The sequence below is a fragment of the Phacochoerus africanus genome, chromosome 5 (genome assembly GCF_016906955.1).
Source record: "Phacochoerus africanus isolate WHEZ1 chromosome 5, ROS_Pafr_v1, whole genome shotgun sequence".
Taxonomy (NCBI): domain Eukaryota; kingdom Metazoa; phylum Chordata; class Mammalia; order Artiodactyla; family Suidae; genus Phacochoerus; species Phacochoerus africanus.
This window is the reverse complement of record NC_062548.1, coordinates 118,379,641-118,394,344: the sequence shown is the minus strand read 5'-3', so window position 1 is coordinate 118,394,344 and position 14,704 is coordinate 118,379,641. Positions and strand designations below refer to the sequence as shown.

At 53.0% G+C, this 14,704-nt stretch overlaps 1 protein-coding gene across 1 annotated transcript in view; it reads right to left on the bottom strand.

The window, feature by feature from the left end:
• The window catches only part of ADCY3 (adenylate cyclase 3), a 93,882-nt gene that overhangs the window by 77,736 nt on the left and 1,442 nt on the right, over positions 1–14,704 (bottom strand). The window contains exon 2 of the mRNA XM_047782515.1: positions 13,879–14,699. Within this exon, the coding sequence (XP_047638471.1) occupies positions 13,879–14,553 (675 nt within the window). The 5' untranslated portion in view covers positions 14,554–14,699. The remainder of the gene's footprint in view (positions 1–13,878; positions 14,700–14,704) is intronic.

Sequence of the window (14,704 nt, the reverse complement as noted above, 5' to 3'; positions counted from 1 at the left end):
GTCCCCCTCAAATCTTAAATTACAGCTGCAGAATTTACACCTCTAACCTTCACGTCCTGCGACAAGGCAGGATGGGCAGGGCCCGTCGTCGAGCAGGCAGGGGAAAATGTGTGTACGACGACGGGGGAGGAGGCACCCCAAGCAGCTTGCAGCCATGGAAAGTGCTAGGATGATGTAAGGTCCAGAAACCACGTCATCTGGGGACTTGCTGAAGCAGGGGGTTAGGCTGAAGTGGAGACTGCGGAAGAGCATGACGGCTGCATTCAAATACTAGCAGGGCTGCTCGGTAGACAGCAAGAGGCAGAGGTGTGTCATTTCCTCTGGAGAAACCAGAACCAGGACTGGACGTTAGGAGCAGGCAGGACGGAGCTCACACAGACGGGCCAGGAGCACAGGACAGCGCTGAAGCTCTCCAAACCCATGTCCCGGATGAGCCAGGACGCCCCGCCGCCTGCGAAACCTGCTGCCCCTGCGCACACACAGCTGGCAGGATCCTCTCTAGAACTCTCCTGGCACGTCTGCTCTGACTTCTGGACTGTTTCCCAAAAGTCCGTTGTGTTTCGTCCAAACCTGCTTGTGTCAGTTGGAGGGTTATTTGGTGTTATATTTACACAACGTCATTAGGAACCTAAACAGATGAAATTATGAGTGTGAACAAAAGACAATTGTTACTTCTAAGAAAAGGAAAGTGAACATTTTGGAAATTTTTGAATAAATGTGAGTAAATAAAGGGTGCTGCTATTGAGTCAGAAATGGGCACAACAACAGTAAAAATTTGGCCAAAAGGGGAAAAAAAAGTCATAAAAATTCAGGATTCTGTGCCCAGATTATTTCCAAGGGACTTTTAATTTTCCCTCCACTTTAAGGAAACTGGAAATTACAGAGGCCACATTCTAGCTACAAAAGGTTGGCGTTCCCTGGTGGCCTAGCAGTTAAGGATTTCTCACTGTCACTGGTATGGCTTGGGAGGCTGCTGTGGCACAAGTTCAATCCCTGGCCTGGGAACTTCTGCATGCCACAGGTTCGGCCCAAAAAATAAATAGAGGCCACAAGGAACCCCAATAAGGGCACCTAGATGCAAAGGAAAGATCTTCTCTTACAACCAAAGATGACCAGCTGCATGTTTTCAATTCAAATAAGCTACTTTTTTTTTTTTTTTGTCTTTTTAGGGCTGCACCCGTGGCATATGGAAGTTCCCAAGCTAGGAGTCTAATCGGAGTCTAGTCTGCGACCTACACCACAGCTCACGGCAACGCCGGGTCCTTAACCCACTGAGCGAGGCCAGGGATCGAACCCTCGTCCTCATGGATGCTAGTCAGGTTAGTTAACCACTGAGCCATGATGGGAATTCCCAAATAAGCTACTTTAAGTGCATATAAATGTAGATATTTATATGCAATCCTCTGCTGATTCCTGGGTTTTACTGACTTTTAAAAATCCACTTTGCTGTGTTCAGAGCCCATGCCATAAAAAGCACCCATGTAAAATATGGCTTTGATGAGTGCTGACAGTCACACAGCTCTGTGACTCCATCCACAATCACAATGTGGAACGCTTCCATTACCTCGGAAAGTTCCTTTGTCCTCCATCAAAGCACCCCCCCACCAGCTGTCCCCGTCGCCCCATGGCGTCTAAGGCATCACGGCTCTTCGACAATGCGTCAGGGTCATCCGGTGATCACCCACACTTACCACCATCTAGCTCTTTTTTTTTTAAATCCCTTCTCTCTTACACAGAGTAAAATTCACTCTTTATTAGTTATGTGTTTTGACACACAGCTGTGTGACCACTATCAATAATTTAACTTTTTGGAGTTCTCATTGCCGCTCAGTGATTAACAAACCTGACTAGCATCCATGAGGACACAGGTTCAATCCCTGGCCTTGCTCAGTGGTTAAGGATCCGGCAGTTCCCATGAGCTGTGGTGTAGGCTCTGATTAGACCCCTAGCCTGGGGAATCTCCATATGCCCTGGGTGTGGCCCTAAAAAGACAAAAGACAAAAAAATAATAATTTAACTGTTTGCCTTAACTGACCAACTACCTGTCTCAATCTCATCAGATTAGAGGACTCTGCATTTGAACCTGGAAGGCATGGACTTGACACTAGCCTGCAGGCACCTGATCCTGGGCACCTTACTACCCACTTTCTTTTAGAATTCTCCAAATACAAGAATGTGTGTTCACAGGTAGGTATGAGGACTAAATGACATAATATAGATAAGAAGGGTTTTTTTGGCGTGTGGAGTTCCAAGGCCAGCGATCAGATCTGAGCCACGCTTGCGACCTATGCCAAAGCTATGGCAACACCAGATCCTTTAACCCACGGTGCCAGGCCGGGGACTGAACCTGCATCCTGGCGCTGCAGAGACACTGCTGATCCCATTGCACCACAGCAGGAACTCCAACAAGAAATACTTTTAAAACCCATGTAAAAGTTCTTTGTAACTAGTTTTAACAGAACTTTCAGACCAGTTAGGCTATTCTGAAGGAGTTCCCTCCCTGGAGAAAAAGCAAAGCCTAGAGATGATGAGCCAGGGAGCCCACAGAAGGGTCCCAGCGCTGTCTGTAAACTGGACTGTGAGCTCCGCCATCTTTGCTACCCCAGAACCCAGTGATGGGTGTCGTGAGCCATGCATCCCTCACTCACCCTGGCGAAAATGAACACAATAAGGCCTCCCAGGAGCAGTGGGGACATCCCACAGCCCAGTGTCCCCTTTATTCGTAATAAAGGAAACAAGCTCCACAGCGCAAGCATTCAGCCTAATGGAAGAACACGGCTGACATACCCCCGCCCCATCTAAATCATTCCAGAGACTTCCGCCACTGTGTCTCCCACCTGCTACTACTCTTCACTGATTCCTCAGAAAAGGGGGGATAAAGAAAAAAGATATTAAGTGAAAGGCCACTGCCATGAGGCAAACAACCAACCGTGCATCAAAAGTACAGAACTGTATGTCCTCATAGGCAACAGTGTCTGAAAAGTACATCTCGGAGTTCCTGTCGTGGCTCAGTGGTCAACGAATCTGACTAGGAACCATGAGGTTGCGGGTTCGATCCCCGGCCTCACTCAGTGGGTTGAGGATCCGGCGTTGCTGTGAGCTGTGGTGTATGTAGGTCACAGATGTGGCTTGGATCTGGTGTTGCTGTGGCTGTGGTGTAGGCCGGCGGCTACAGCTCTGATTCAACACCTAGCCTGGGAACCTCCATATGCCGCGGATGTGGCCCTGGAAAAGACAGGGGGGGAAAAAAAAAAGACAAAAAGTATGTCTCATTTCTAAGACAACAAGAAAAATGGTGGCCCAGGGGAAAAAAAAAAAAATGGGGGGAGATGAGTGACCACCCAATCCAGGAACCTTCTAGATGTCCAGAAAATGGAGCTGCTCTTCCCTCCCTCAGGGTCAGCCCCAGCCCTTTAAAAATTCCTCTCCATCCGAGCCAGTAATAAAAACGACAGCAACAACCAGCACAGCAAGCATTTCTTGCGCCGGCTGCGTATCCGGCCCTGCACCCAAGGCCACGTTCACCCCAGCCTGTTTCACGGCCACACTAACCCTGGGAAGGAGGTGCCCCTAAGGCCTCTGGCAGAGGGAGAGCAGAGCTGGATTAAAGGATGTGTGCAGCGTCCCACAGCCAGTGAGGGGAGCCAGGAGGTAACCCACGTCAGAGGACCGTGAAGCCAGGGTCTCTCACAGACGCCCGAGCCAGGGCCCGCCCGCGGCCAGGCTCCCCATCCCCTTCCCTGGTTTAACCGGAGGGTCGGCGGGTCTGAGACGAGACACGATGGAAGGCACAGGACACGCTCCCCAAAGCAACCACCCTCCATCAGGGCCCGGGGCTGAAACAAAGGGGCAACGTCCCTGAGACAGGCCAGATAATGCTGTCAAGTAAACCCCAAAATAAGGGAGAGGGGAATGAACGTGTTTTCCAGAGTGCTGACTCCTGCGCAGCCAAAGACAAACCGCAATCACGTGTAGGAGTTTAGAAAACAGAGCTGAGAGATTGTGGCACTTTTCTGGCAATCTGGGGGAGGCTGTGTCTGGCTGACAGTGTCACCCAACACTGAGAAACGAGCCTGGGGGAGGAAGGGACGGAGAGGGGGCGGCGGCGGGGGGGGGCGGGGGCAGCTCCCAGCCTCAGCCTGGGACAAGGACCCACCCTCAGCACCAGGCACTGCCCCTGGCTCAGATTCCCCTTCGGGAAATGACTGATTTGGTTTCTTAGGAATTTGGAGTAAGGCTGTACCACGTAACAGAGCATCCCCCTCCCTGGGAGGGAGGGAAGGTCCACCTACCACCAGCAGTCGGTGACCAAGCCTGGTTCATCGGTCAGTCTCTTAAGAAGGTGGCTCATGGGGATCAATGCCCCAGGGGCCGGTCCCCTCGGGGGAAACACCCAGCCTTCCAGGGGCAGCTGAAGCCCACCTAAGCCACCCCCTGACCCCACCCTGGGAGGGGCGGCTGCCCAGCCTCACGCTGCCAGCTCTGACTCAGCTGGCCCCAAGCTACATTTCACAGGGACCATTCCTAAAATGACATGGGAACAGCAACCCACAACCATGGAAATCTTGCGAGGGTTCAAATCCAGTCTGCTTACACTGGGGCTTTGAATAGGGGGAAAGGGTGGAGTGGGATTTCTTCTGAAACCTGTCATTTTCTTTGCTGTTTACAACAAAGTGCTCTCGAAGAGAGGCGCGGGAAAAGGGGAAAAGGTTTCATCACTAATCAAATTTCTCAGGAACCACAGAGGAATGTTGCTGGAAGAAATGGCTGAAAACATGATCAGAAGAAGGAAGAAGCATCAAACAGAAAATGGCCTGGAGGGGAAAGGGAGAGGCAATAGGTCTGCTGGTATCACAGAAACGAAGAGCAAGTAAATTAAATATAGATGAGAAATAAAAATTAATACATTAGGAGTAACAAAATGCCCTATAGAGAAAGAACAGTTGAGTTAATTACGGTACATTCAGCCAACATCATATTATGCAGCCATTAAAAATGATGACTGAACACTAATTTAAAATAGACAAAAAGTCTAGGCCATCAACTCACTAAGAAAAGCAGGAGCAGTGAATGTACAGCTTGGCAGAACTTTCCGTATGAAACACCGGAAAGGAAGATGCCAAAAAACTGGTTATGATAGGATTATAATAAATTTCTCATTTCCAAAGTTTCTGCAATATTAGACGGCATTTTATCATTGAAGATGCTCTTTAAAACAATCCTTTCACAGTGAGGATCAAAGAGCCAGCTAGTTACAAAGAAGAGAAAAGGGATAATGAATAGACTCAGTCTGATTCATCCAGAGGTCAAAGATCAGAGATGGCTTGCCAAGATGAAGTGCAATAAAGCAATAAATAACCCGCCTTCGCAAGGGGTTTTATAGTTTGTAAAGTGCCTCTATCTACATATCCGCCCCTCCCCCACAAGGTGACAAACACTTCTAGGCCCTTGTTCACCCTGGCACAAGGAGCAGCCCCCCACCCGACCCCCTGGCTCTACCTCACTTGGGCGCTCGTCTTAAGCGTCCCTGATGCAAACGAACCAATGGCACGAACACCCTTAGACAGGGGCTGCCTCCTGCTCCCAAAGGGGCCACCACCCATCACAGGCCACCTGCCCAGCTCAGCCAGGCACGAAGCAGAGGCTGAGTAGGGGGCATGGACGCGCCGTGCTGGGGAACACCTCTTCACCAGGCTGCTCCCTAGTGTTGGGTCCTAAGCCTTCTTCCTTTCCCCAGAAGGATTCTACACACTGCCTTTGAGCAACCCCTCATCCTCCCTTTGGTTTTGGGTGCCACTTTTTTTTCTTTTTCTTTTTGTCTTTTTAGGGCTGCACCCGCGGCATATGGAGGTTCCCAGGGTAGGCGTCTAATCAGAGCTGTAGCCGCCAGGCCTACGCCAGAGCCCACAGCAACGCGGGATCCGAGCCATGTCTGCAACCTACAGCCACAGCTCACGGCAATGCTGGATCCTTAACCCACTGAGCGAGTCCAGGGATCGAACCCGCAACCTTATGGTTCCTAGTTGGATTCATTTCCGCTGCGCCAGAACTACACCCACGATGAGAACTCCTTGGGTGCCACTTTAAATGCTGACTTATATCCTACATCTAGAACTCAAGACCTCTCTTCTAAGCTCCAGATCTTAAGCACGGGGCCCCATATACAGAATGATCTGATAGTTCCACCTGGTTATCCCACGGACACCTCAGTGTGAACTTACCTTGTCCATCCTCTGCTCCATTTTGGGGGTGACCCTCACAGCCACAGCGTCATGCCTGAACTACTTCAACAGCCTCCTAAACAGTCTCAGCTTTACTCAAGTCCACCAGAATGATTCTACTAAATGCAAATCAGATCCTAACTGTCCCCTGCTTAAATTCCTTCAATGGAACTCCATCATTAGACAATAAAGCCCAAAGTCCTTAGCCCTTCTGCTATTTAGCTTCTCTACACCTTGTCTCTCTAGCTCTTGCCACCCACACATGCTCCTGGTACACATATTCTCACCATCCTTAAGCAAGTGAGAACTCTGCTATGACTCTGGCCAGAAAGCCCTGTTCCCACTACTCTACCTGGCAAACTCCTACACATCCATCAAAACCCAACTCAACAGCAGCTCTTAGGAAGCCTTCTTGTTTTTTGAGTCAGGTCCTCTTTCACTAATAGGACTTGTACCACAGTCTGGGAGCTCCCTGATATCAGGAGATGAGTTGTACTCATTCACTGAAAACCCTGCCTAGAATGATGCTTGGTAAGTGATGCAAAGAATGAAGTTATAACTTAGACTGTAGGAACACGTGGGAAGGTGGGATGGCGAGAGCTCAAACTCTGCTCAGCCCTTCTTTACATGAATGCAAATCATTTTTGCCCAAGGACAAGATCAGAATCGGGCCAACGAGGTATCAATGACTCCTTTTCTAGGCTCCTAAGAACCTCTCCCTATCATTGCCTTTTCCCCAGACAAGAAAAACGTCATAACAAGTGTACTGATTAGCACTCTTGAAGAGTTATAAAATCATGGTTTAAATACATCCTTCTCAAAATCAGATTAACACCAGAACAGTTTCCCTAGCCTGGATCTAGCCAAACATTTTTCAAACTCTCAGTGAAAGTAGGATGAGGTAGGAAATAAGGGTAAAAGCAAGAATGTATTTAGTTAGCAAATATTTATAAAGTGACAGGACCAAGACACTGCAAGCGGCCGTGCTATGGGTCTTACCCTCTCCTTGAGCAAAGGACAAGCTGCTAAAGAAGAGAAATTCGAGATGTTTCCAAAGGAAGTACAAGAAACTCCCACCTCTTGGGAAAGGAATAAAAAGGTAGAGCCAGGCTGCCCATCTAGCTGATGTGTGGAGAGAAGGGGTCGCAACTGGAAGCAGGAGTGGCCCCCAGAACCTGGGCAGGACCCTAGACAGGGTGGGAAATGCGTGTTTGAAAAGAGAACAAATCCTTCTCACGAACATAACAAAAGGCAAAGCCTTTTGTCGGCTCTTCACGTGCAATGTGGTTTCTAACTTTCTGAAAATCTCAGAAATGGTGAATTGGCCCTCAGACAATCAATATCATCAAAAAGTCATATACTGTTGTCTTTCAGTATCTGCAGAAGATCAATTCCAGGAGCCCCCACGGACAGCAAAGGCACATATAAGTGGCACAGCACAGCAAAGACAGTCAACCCTCTGTATCTGCAGATTTCACGTCCACAGATACAGAGAGCTGACTACACAGTGGACCACGGGTCTGACTTCTGAAGCATCCTATGGTACCCGCCCAGACCCGTGGCTCTCTTCATTTCTTCTCCCCAGCATCCCCCATGTACCCCCTATGGGTTTTTGGTTGGTTTTTTTTTTTTTTTTTGGCAGCCCCATGGCATATGCAGTTCCCAGGCCAGGGATCAGATCCAAGCCACAGGTGCAAGCTACGCCACAGCTGCAGCAACACCAGAGCCTTAACCCACTGTGCTGGGCTGGGGATCGAACCTGCATCCCAGCGCTCCAGAAATGCTGCCAATCCCACGAACCACAGCAGGATCTTTCCCCTTGTGCCCCCTGGTTTAGCAGAAAGCCTCAGCAAACGGCTGCCCTCCATTCCTTTCTCCCCAGTATGTACACACCACTCTCACATCCACAGGTAGACTCAGTTCCCCCCGATCGTGCACTGGGGTTACCCTTGTGACTTTCTCTGACTGACAGTGACGGCTCTAGCCTTTAAAACCTCAGGTAGCTCCCACTTTTTCCTGGACACTACCATGCTGCGAGGAAGCCCAAGCTAACCAACTTGGAGGGGTCACTGGTAAAGCTCCGAGCCTCCAGACTCGTGAGCAAAGCCCTGCTAAGCTTGCCAGGATGGCTGTCCACTGAATGCTGGTGCCAAGTGGAACAGTCCAGACAGCCGAGTGAGTGACCTCGGCCAGTGCCATGTAAAGCACAGCAGCACCCAGCTGAGCACAGTCAACCCACAGACCCCTGGGACATAAACCGTCATTGTTTTAAGCCACTAAGTGTTAACATGATACAACAGATGATTGAAACACCCGGCAGGGATAAGATGCAACAAGGCCACTGAGAAATGGGCCATCCCACATTAGTGAGCTTCCTAGAGAGCCAAAATATAATCTTGATTTGTCCAAGCTTCTTCTTACTCATTTCTGGTAAAAATGTTTTTAGGCTGCAATATCAGACCCTACTTTAGACTGCAGGTAATCCAGTGTTTCCTGGATGCAGGGGTCATGGTTACAGACATGGGGTTCCTATGAGGCCTGGAACATAATGATACCCCCTCCAGCCACAGGTGGGCACAGTCTGTCGGCTGCAGTCGCTGAAGCCCTAGACGCCCTGCTCCTCCATCAGCAGCAGTACATCTGCCCCCAGAAATACCTCCTCGGCCCTCATGCTCCTCCTTCTGAGGGTTGTGGGTGGAGAAACTACAGACCCCCAGTCTCAACAGACTCCGAGGGCAGATCTAAGGGGTTCTTTGATGACGGCACAAGCGAAGGAACTCTGGCATCCCACGGACCTAGGTTCGAATCCTGCTCCTCCACCTACGAGCTGTGGGGCCCCGGACAAGCCATCTGCCCATCACACACTGCAGCTTCCCCATGTGTAAAATGAAGACACCATTTACCTCTTGCAGGGAGATACAGTGAAACACAGCTAGAGCCCATCCACCTGCATGGTGGCTGGGTGTGTACCTGGCGGTTACGTCTGAACATCAGTCAGGCCTGTGCCCACAGAAGCAGATCATTAAGAGGGCAAATGTTCCCGAGGGGACAGGTGGGGAGGGGCACTGAGTGTTTATTCAGGGCTGAGCACCTGAGTGGGACTCACTGTACATGAACGAGTCCTGGCAATTCGCCGCATGAGACAGCCCCAGGGCTGTTGGGCAGACCGAGCCCAGGGGTGCTGGAGGGGGGTGTGTGTACATGCACACGTGAACACATAAAGCGTACCCTGGAGCTCTCAAGGCAAAAAGACCTTGGCATGGAGACTGATGCCTGGACCTGGCCCAGCCCCAGGCTTGGGTGTCCTCTCCCGAAAAACCCAGCAGATGATCAAGAGCAGATTTAAAATAATAAACATGAGGCCTCTGGTGCGCCCGGCAAAATGTCAGCGAAGAAACGTGGGTGACAGGTGGGACCTAAACTGCACTTGCCCGATGCTGCCAGACCGGAAACGCTCTGTTCACACCCAGGGAAGCGTGAGAAAAGGCCCCGGAGAAACGGGACCAGGGAAGGGACAGAGCGGCTACCTTTCTGCAAAGCTGCTCACACCTTCAAGGTTGATTCTTCCTCCTCAAGCACAGCTGGGAGGCGATGGCCTCCCCGTCCCCTTCCGTGCGTTTCCTTATTATTCTCGTTCCTACACGCTGTCCATCCGCACACTCTCTGCGGAGGACGAGGGGGCAGAGCCCAGGGCCAGAGGGCTGAGAACTGGGTTGGTGCTGCCCTTCGCCACCTGGGTCCCATCCCGGCGGCTCAGAGCCCCAGGATGCTGCCTCCCTCCCCACCACCACCCGGCTGCTCACCCGGCTCAGCTCTCACACACGCCTGGCCACGTCCCCACCAGGAACATTCTGTCACAGGCTTCTTCTCCCTCCTTGCGTCCGATTCCCAGTCCTATGATATTTCAGGGCTTCCCACCTCTTGGCGCTGTTCTCCAAGCCAGCTCAGCAAAGACATCTGGGGGCAGCCAGCAAAGGAGAGCAGAGGCCCAGATGCTGGGTTCACGAGAAAAGGGGATTTTCAGGAAGCCCCCCGCCCCTGCCTTTTGTACCCACCTTCTCACTCACCAGTGATCCGGCCCCCCCTCCCCGACTCATCCAGCTCCCTTCCCTCCTCTCAGCCTTCCCAAGCCTCAGTTTCCCTGTCTGTAAAATGGAGCCAGGAACACCCAGGAGTAATTGAGACGATGTAGACAGAACCTCGGCTCCAGCTGCAGTCAGGGCATCAGAAGCATCAGCTCCCTTCCAGCCTCCCCGATGCTGCTCCCTCCTGCCCCTCGGAGCCCAATAATCCTCCACAGGACAAATGATTTGCTAGGTAATCTGTAGGTGTGAGAGGACTCACATGTCCACAGGCTCCGTCACAGTCTAATTTGTGAGTAAAAGCCTCACAGGATATTAATTCCATGAGAGAGTATTGCTCCCACATCGCCGTCCTGCTAAGAAATAAAGCCATAAACTATTTTTTCAAGGGTTCCTGGCCCCTAACTTGTCACAGACTCATTCCTTTAAGGACCCCGTCAGAAAGCAACAGGGTGTAGGTGGGTGCACGTGAGGGTCTTGGGAGCAGCCACGGGTCCCAGGAACGTCTCCCATCTCGGCTGCATTTCTCTCGCCACCCCCACCTTCCCCTTCACCCTCACTCATCAGCAGCCGCCTGGTCCTACCCTCGCCCCTCTCCTGCTTCATCAGCTCGCCCCTGGGGCAGCTTGTGGCAATAAAAGGCAAGTGGTGCCAGGACACAGGCAAGGAGAGGGAGGTGGCAGAACCCCGCCGGCCACCGCTTGCTCCTCCTGGACCCCTAGGCCCCACACGGAGCTCCACACCATTATCTGACCCCTTTATCCGCAGACCCCAGAGGCAGCGAGGCCCGTGCCTGTTGCTCAGTAATATTTCCTCATTTGCTAATAAGTGAAGCCCAGCGACACACCCCATCCCACAGCCCGACTCCACCTGCCTCCCGTGAGAAGAGCCCAGGCAGGGCAGGCTGCATGGCTTGCCTGTGACACTTCAGGCTACCCCAAGGCCCCTGTGTCCTTCTGCCTTTCCCCCCAGAGAGCCAAGCATGGGTTTGGAGGGATGAAGGGTACAGAGGAAGAAGACCTGGGCATTGGAAAGGCTTCTTTAGTGCTGCCCGGGACAGTGGCAGCTAAAACACTCCTGAACCCCCGGAAATCTGGTGTCGTCTTCTTGTGAAACCGCTGGCTGGAGCCAACAGATGATGCGGGAAGAGAAACAAAAAGGGAGTCTGTGGGCAGAAGAAAGGAAAGCGAGGAGGGGCGGGGGCTGGAGAAAGTTCCTGGTGTTACTCTGACTGTCGGGGGAAGAGACGTCTGGCTGCCTAGCTCTACATCCCTGGCGTCCAGCCCCTGCCCCCTCCTAAACCTGATGGCGCCCCGTCCAGGGAGGTAACAGGGGCCCTTGCAGGAGGCAGGTGAGTGAGCATCATTTCATGGCTGGAGGGGGGTGTCCAGGTGCTCGCCCCACAGCAAGGCGGGGACGCAGGGGGCTCAGGGTCCCACCATGTTCTCAGACTGGACACGAGGACACTCTGGCTTAAGACTTTGCTGGCTGGTCCTGGGAACCCAGGCACCTTTTAAAAAGTCACATTAGTCCCAAATCAGTGACTCAGAAACTTCTGGAACACAGCCCACTGAAAGCTGGGGCCTCCTGCCTTCTGTCTCAGGCTCCCAAATGGACCCTGGGAGCCACCACCCCCTCTAGTCCCAAAGCAGCATCCAAAGCACTGCTTCCAGGTCAAGGTCATACTCTCCTGGGATGCTAACATTGCTACTTTTGATTCGCTTATTTCTCTCTCTCTTTTTTTTTTTCTGTTTCCTATTCTTTCTGAGTTTTTGTTTCTTAGCAACACCCAAAGGACACCACCAAAGGTTCAGCCTCTGGGCTCCAAAGGGGAGAATTTCTGATGTGCTTCCTTCACAGACTATGAAGCGCCAGGGAAACACACATAGTCCAGGGGCCCCGGCAGAGAGGAAAAGGGCCGGAGTGACTGTTGAATAAAAGGTAAAGGTTCTCAGTTTGATCCCAGGCCCCGGAGGCTGCCATGCCCACCTGTCTATCTGCCCCCAAGCTGTTCTTTCCACCGATTCCCAACAGGAAAAATGCCTCTCGCCATTCTCACCCAGATGGCTTCCAGCTGGGCCCTCAGCTGGCAGAGGCACAACCTGAAGTTCACGAACCCGGAAGTCATGATGGGAAGGCCAGGCTGTCACCTTCTGCACACAGGCACTGGGAGAAACGGCGCCTTTGGGTGCGCCTGCACGAACCCATCTGCACCAGCCCAGGGCTGGGCCCCTGCAGAATCTAGGCTTCTGTGAGAGCAGACGCTGCCTGGGCCAGAATGGAAAAGCAGAACGAATCTTGATCCAAGAACCAGGAAAACGTTAAAACAGCAAAAACCCATGTTTTCCTCTAACCAAGTGGAAGGCAGCAGGACAGCCCCACAGGGTTCTTGCATCAACCACCCATTGACCCACTGCACCCCCTCGAAACTCAGCCCCCAATCCCCGGAAGCCAATGGCTTTGGTCGAGATGGAGGGTGCAGCTGATGTGGTAGGAAGCGTACCGGAACAGAGATCAAGAAGTGGACACTCCAAGAAACTACCACTTTAAAAAAAAAAAAAAAGAAATGGACACTCCAGCCATGTGACTGCCATAACTAGCCGTGTGGCCTTAGAAAAGTCACTTTCCAACTCTGGGCTCATAAAGGAAATACGGAAGTGCGGGCGGGATGCACAAATTTGGAATTCATTGACGCTAAGCCCTAAGGACGGCCCACCCCGCATATGTTGCAGGATAATGAGCTCAGAAGCCAGGAATCACCTCTCTCAATCTCTGCAGCCCCTGAGCACCCACTGGGGGATCTTAGTGGGACCATAAGATGGATGCTGAAGCTCAAATCCCGCCCCTTCCAGGCATCCTCCAGCACTAGCAGACCCTCCCTCACGGTGGCCAGCACCACTGTCCCCATCTGCGTCCCCGTGCCACTCCCCACATCATCCAATGGCTCAGGCACCCTGAGCTCCCAGCAGCCTAAGCGGAATCTACGACCAACACCTGCCCTCTCCACGGCCCTTCAGTCTCCTTATGCCTCATCGTCCACAACCTTCGATATTCATAACAACCACTTTAGGCAGGCAGACACTGTCTCTACTGGACAGAGGGACCCTGCGTCCACACAGCCAGTCCCTTGCTGAAGCTAGTCAGTGACAGGCTAGAGCCCAGGAACCCAGGGAGCCCTCTGTCCCCACAAGAGGTCTTCCCCGCAGAGGTCAAGGACAGGAAATGGCCAGGACATGGATGTCTCCCTGGAGACCAGGCCCAGGCGGTTTGTCCTGCCACCCACTCAGGACGGGCCCGGTGACAAAATGACTGGAGGACCAATACCCAGACCTCCTCCCATCCTGAGGGGGTCAGGCACACACAAGCTCTATTGCGAAGCCAGGGGTTGAAGGGGGGGTGGGCCTTCCTGCAAGAGCAGCTGAAAACCCCAGCGGCCATCCCCCTCCCCAGCCCCAGGTCACATTCTGACTCAAGCGCAAAGAAAACAGCGCCGTCCCCACCCTCGAAACAGGTACCACCTCGGCTGAGAGCCACTGGGAAGGGAAGTGGCAGCGTGGGGCAGAAGGCACGCTTACCTCTCTCAGCAGCTGCATCCCCCTGAGGCCGTCCTGCTGCTGCTGGGCCACGGTGACCCCCAGGACGAGCGTGTGCACGACGCACGAGAGCACAGAGATGAGGACGATGGGGCTGAGGCTGAGCGGCAGCGTGATGAAGAAGGAGAAGACGAAGAAGGCCTGCCAGCCCACCGTGTCGCTGGCCGCGTGGGCGCCCGAGAAGTTCAGGCCCAGGTAGGACAACACCTGGGCGGTTATCAGCAGCCACAGCAGGTAGGGCACCCCTTTGCGGGTGACCCTGCTGGGGAGCAGCCCCTTCCTGCAGAGGACGAAGAGGATGAGGTCCAGCACCAGCCCGACCCCAGCCACGGCCAGAGGGGCCAGCTTGTCGCTGGAGAAAACCACGGCGCACATGACCACCACGTAGCAGTCGAAGAGCGCGGCGAAGACCACCAGCACCAGCAGCGTCTCGTGGCGCTGCCTCTTGAAGTAGGTCTGGTACAGGTTCTCCAAGGACTCGGGCACGAAGGTCAGCCGCATGAAGCGGGGCAGACAGAGGCAGGAGCCCGAGTTCCGCACGGAGATTTCATGGGTCCGGCCCACCCCGCGCTCAGGGTCAGAGGGCAGGCTGACCGAGTACTCGGCGGAGTACTCGGCCGAGTACTCGGGATCGGAGAAGCCCTGGGTCCGCGGCATCGTGGCTGGTGTCTGCTTCTCCTGGCTCTGGAGAGGTGGACGGGGACCCGAGGACGGGCTACCTAAGGGGCAGACGGAGCGCCGGCCCCCTCCGGCAGCCACGCGGAGCTGGTTTCCGGAGCACAGGTCTCGCCGATCATCTGGAACTTAA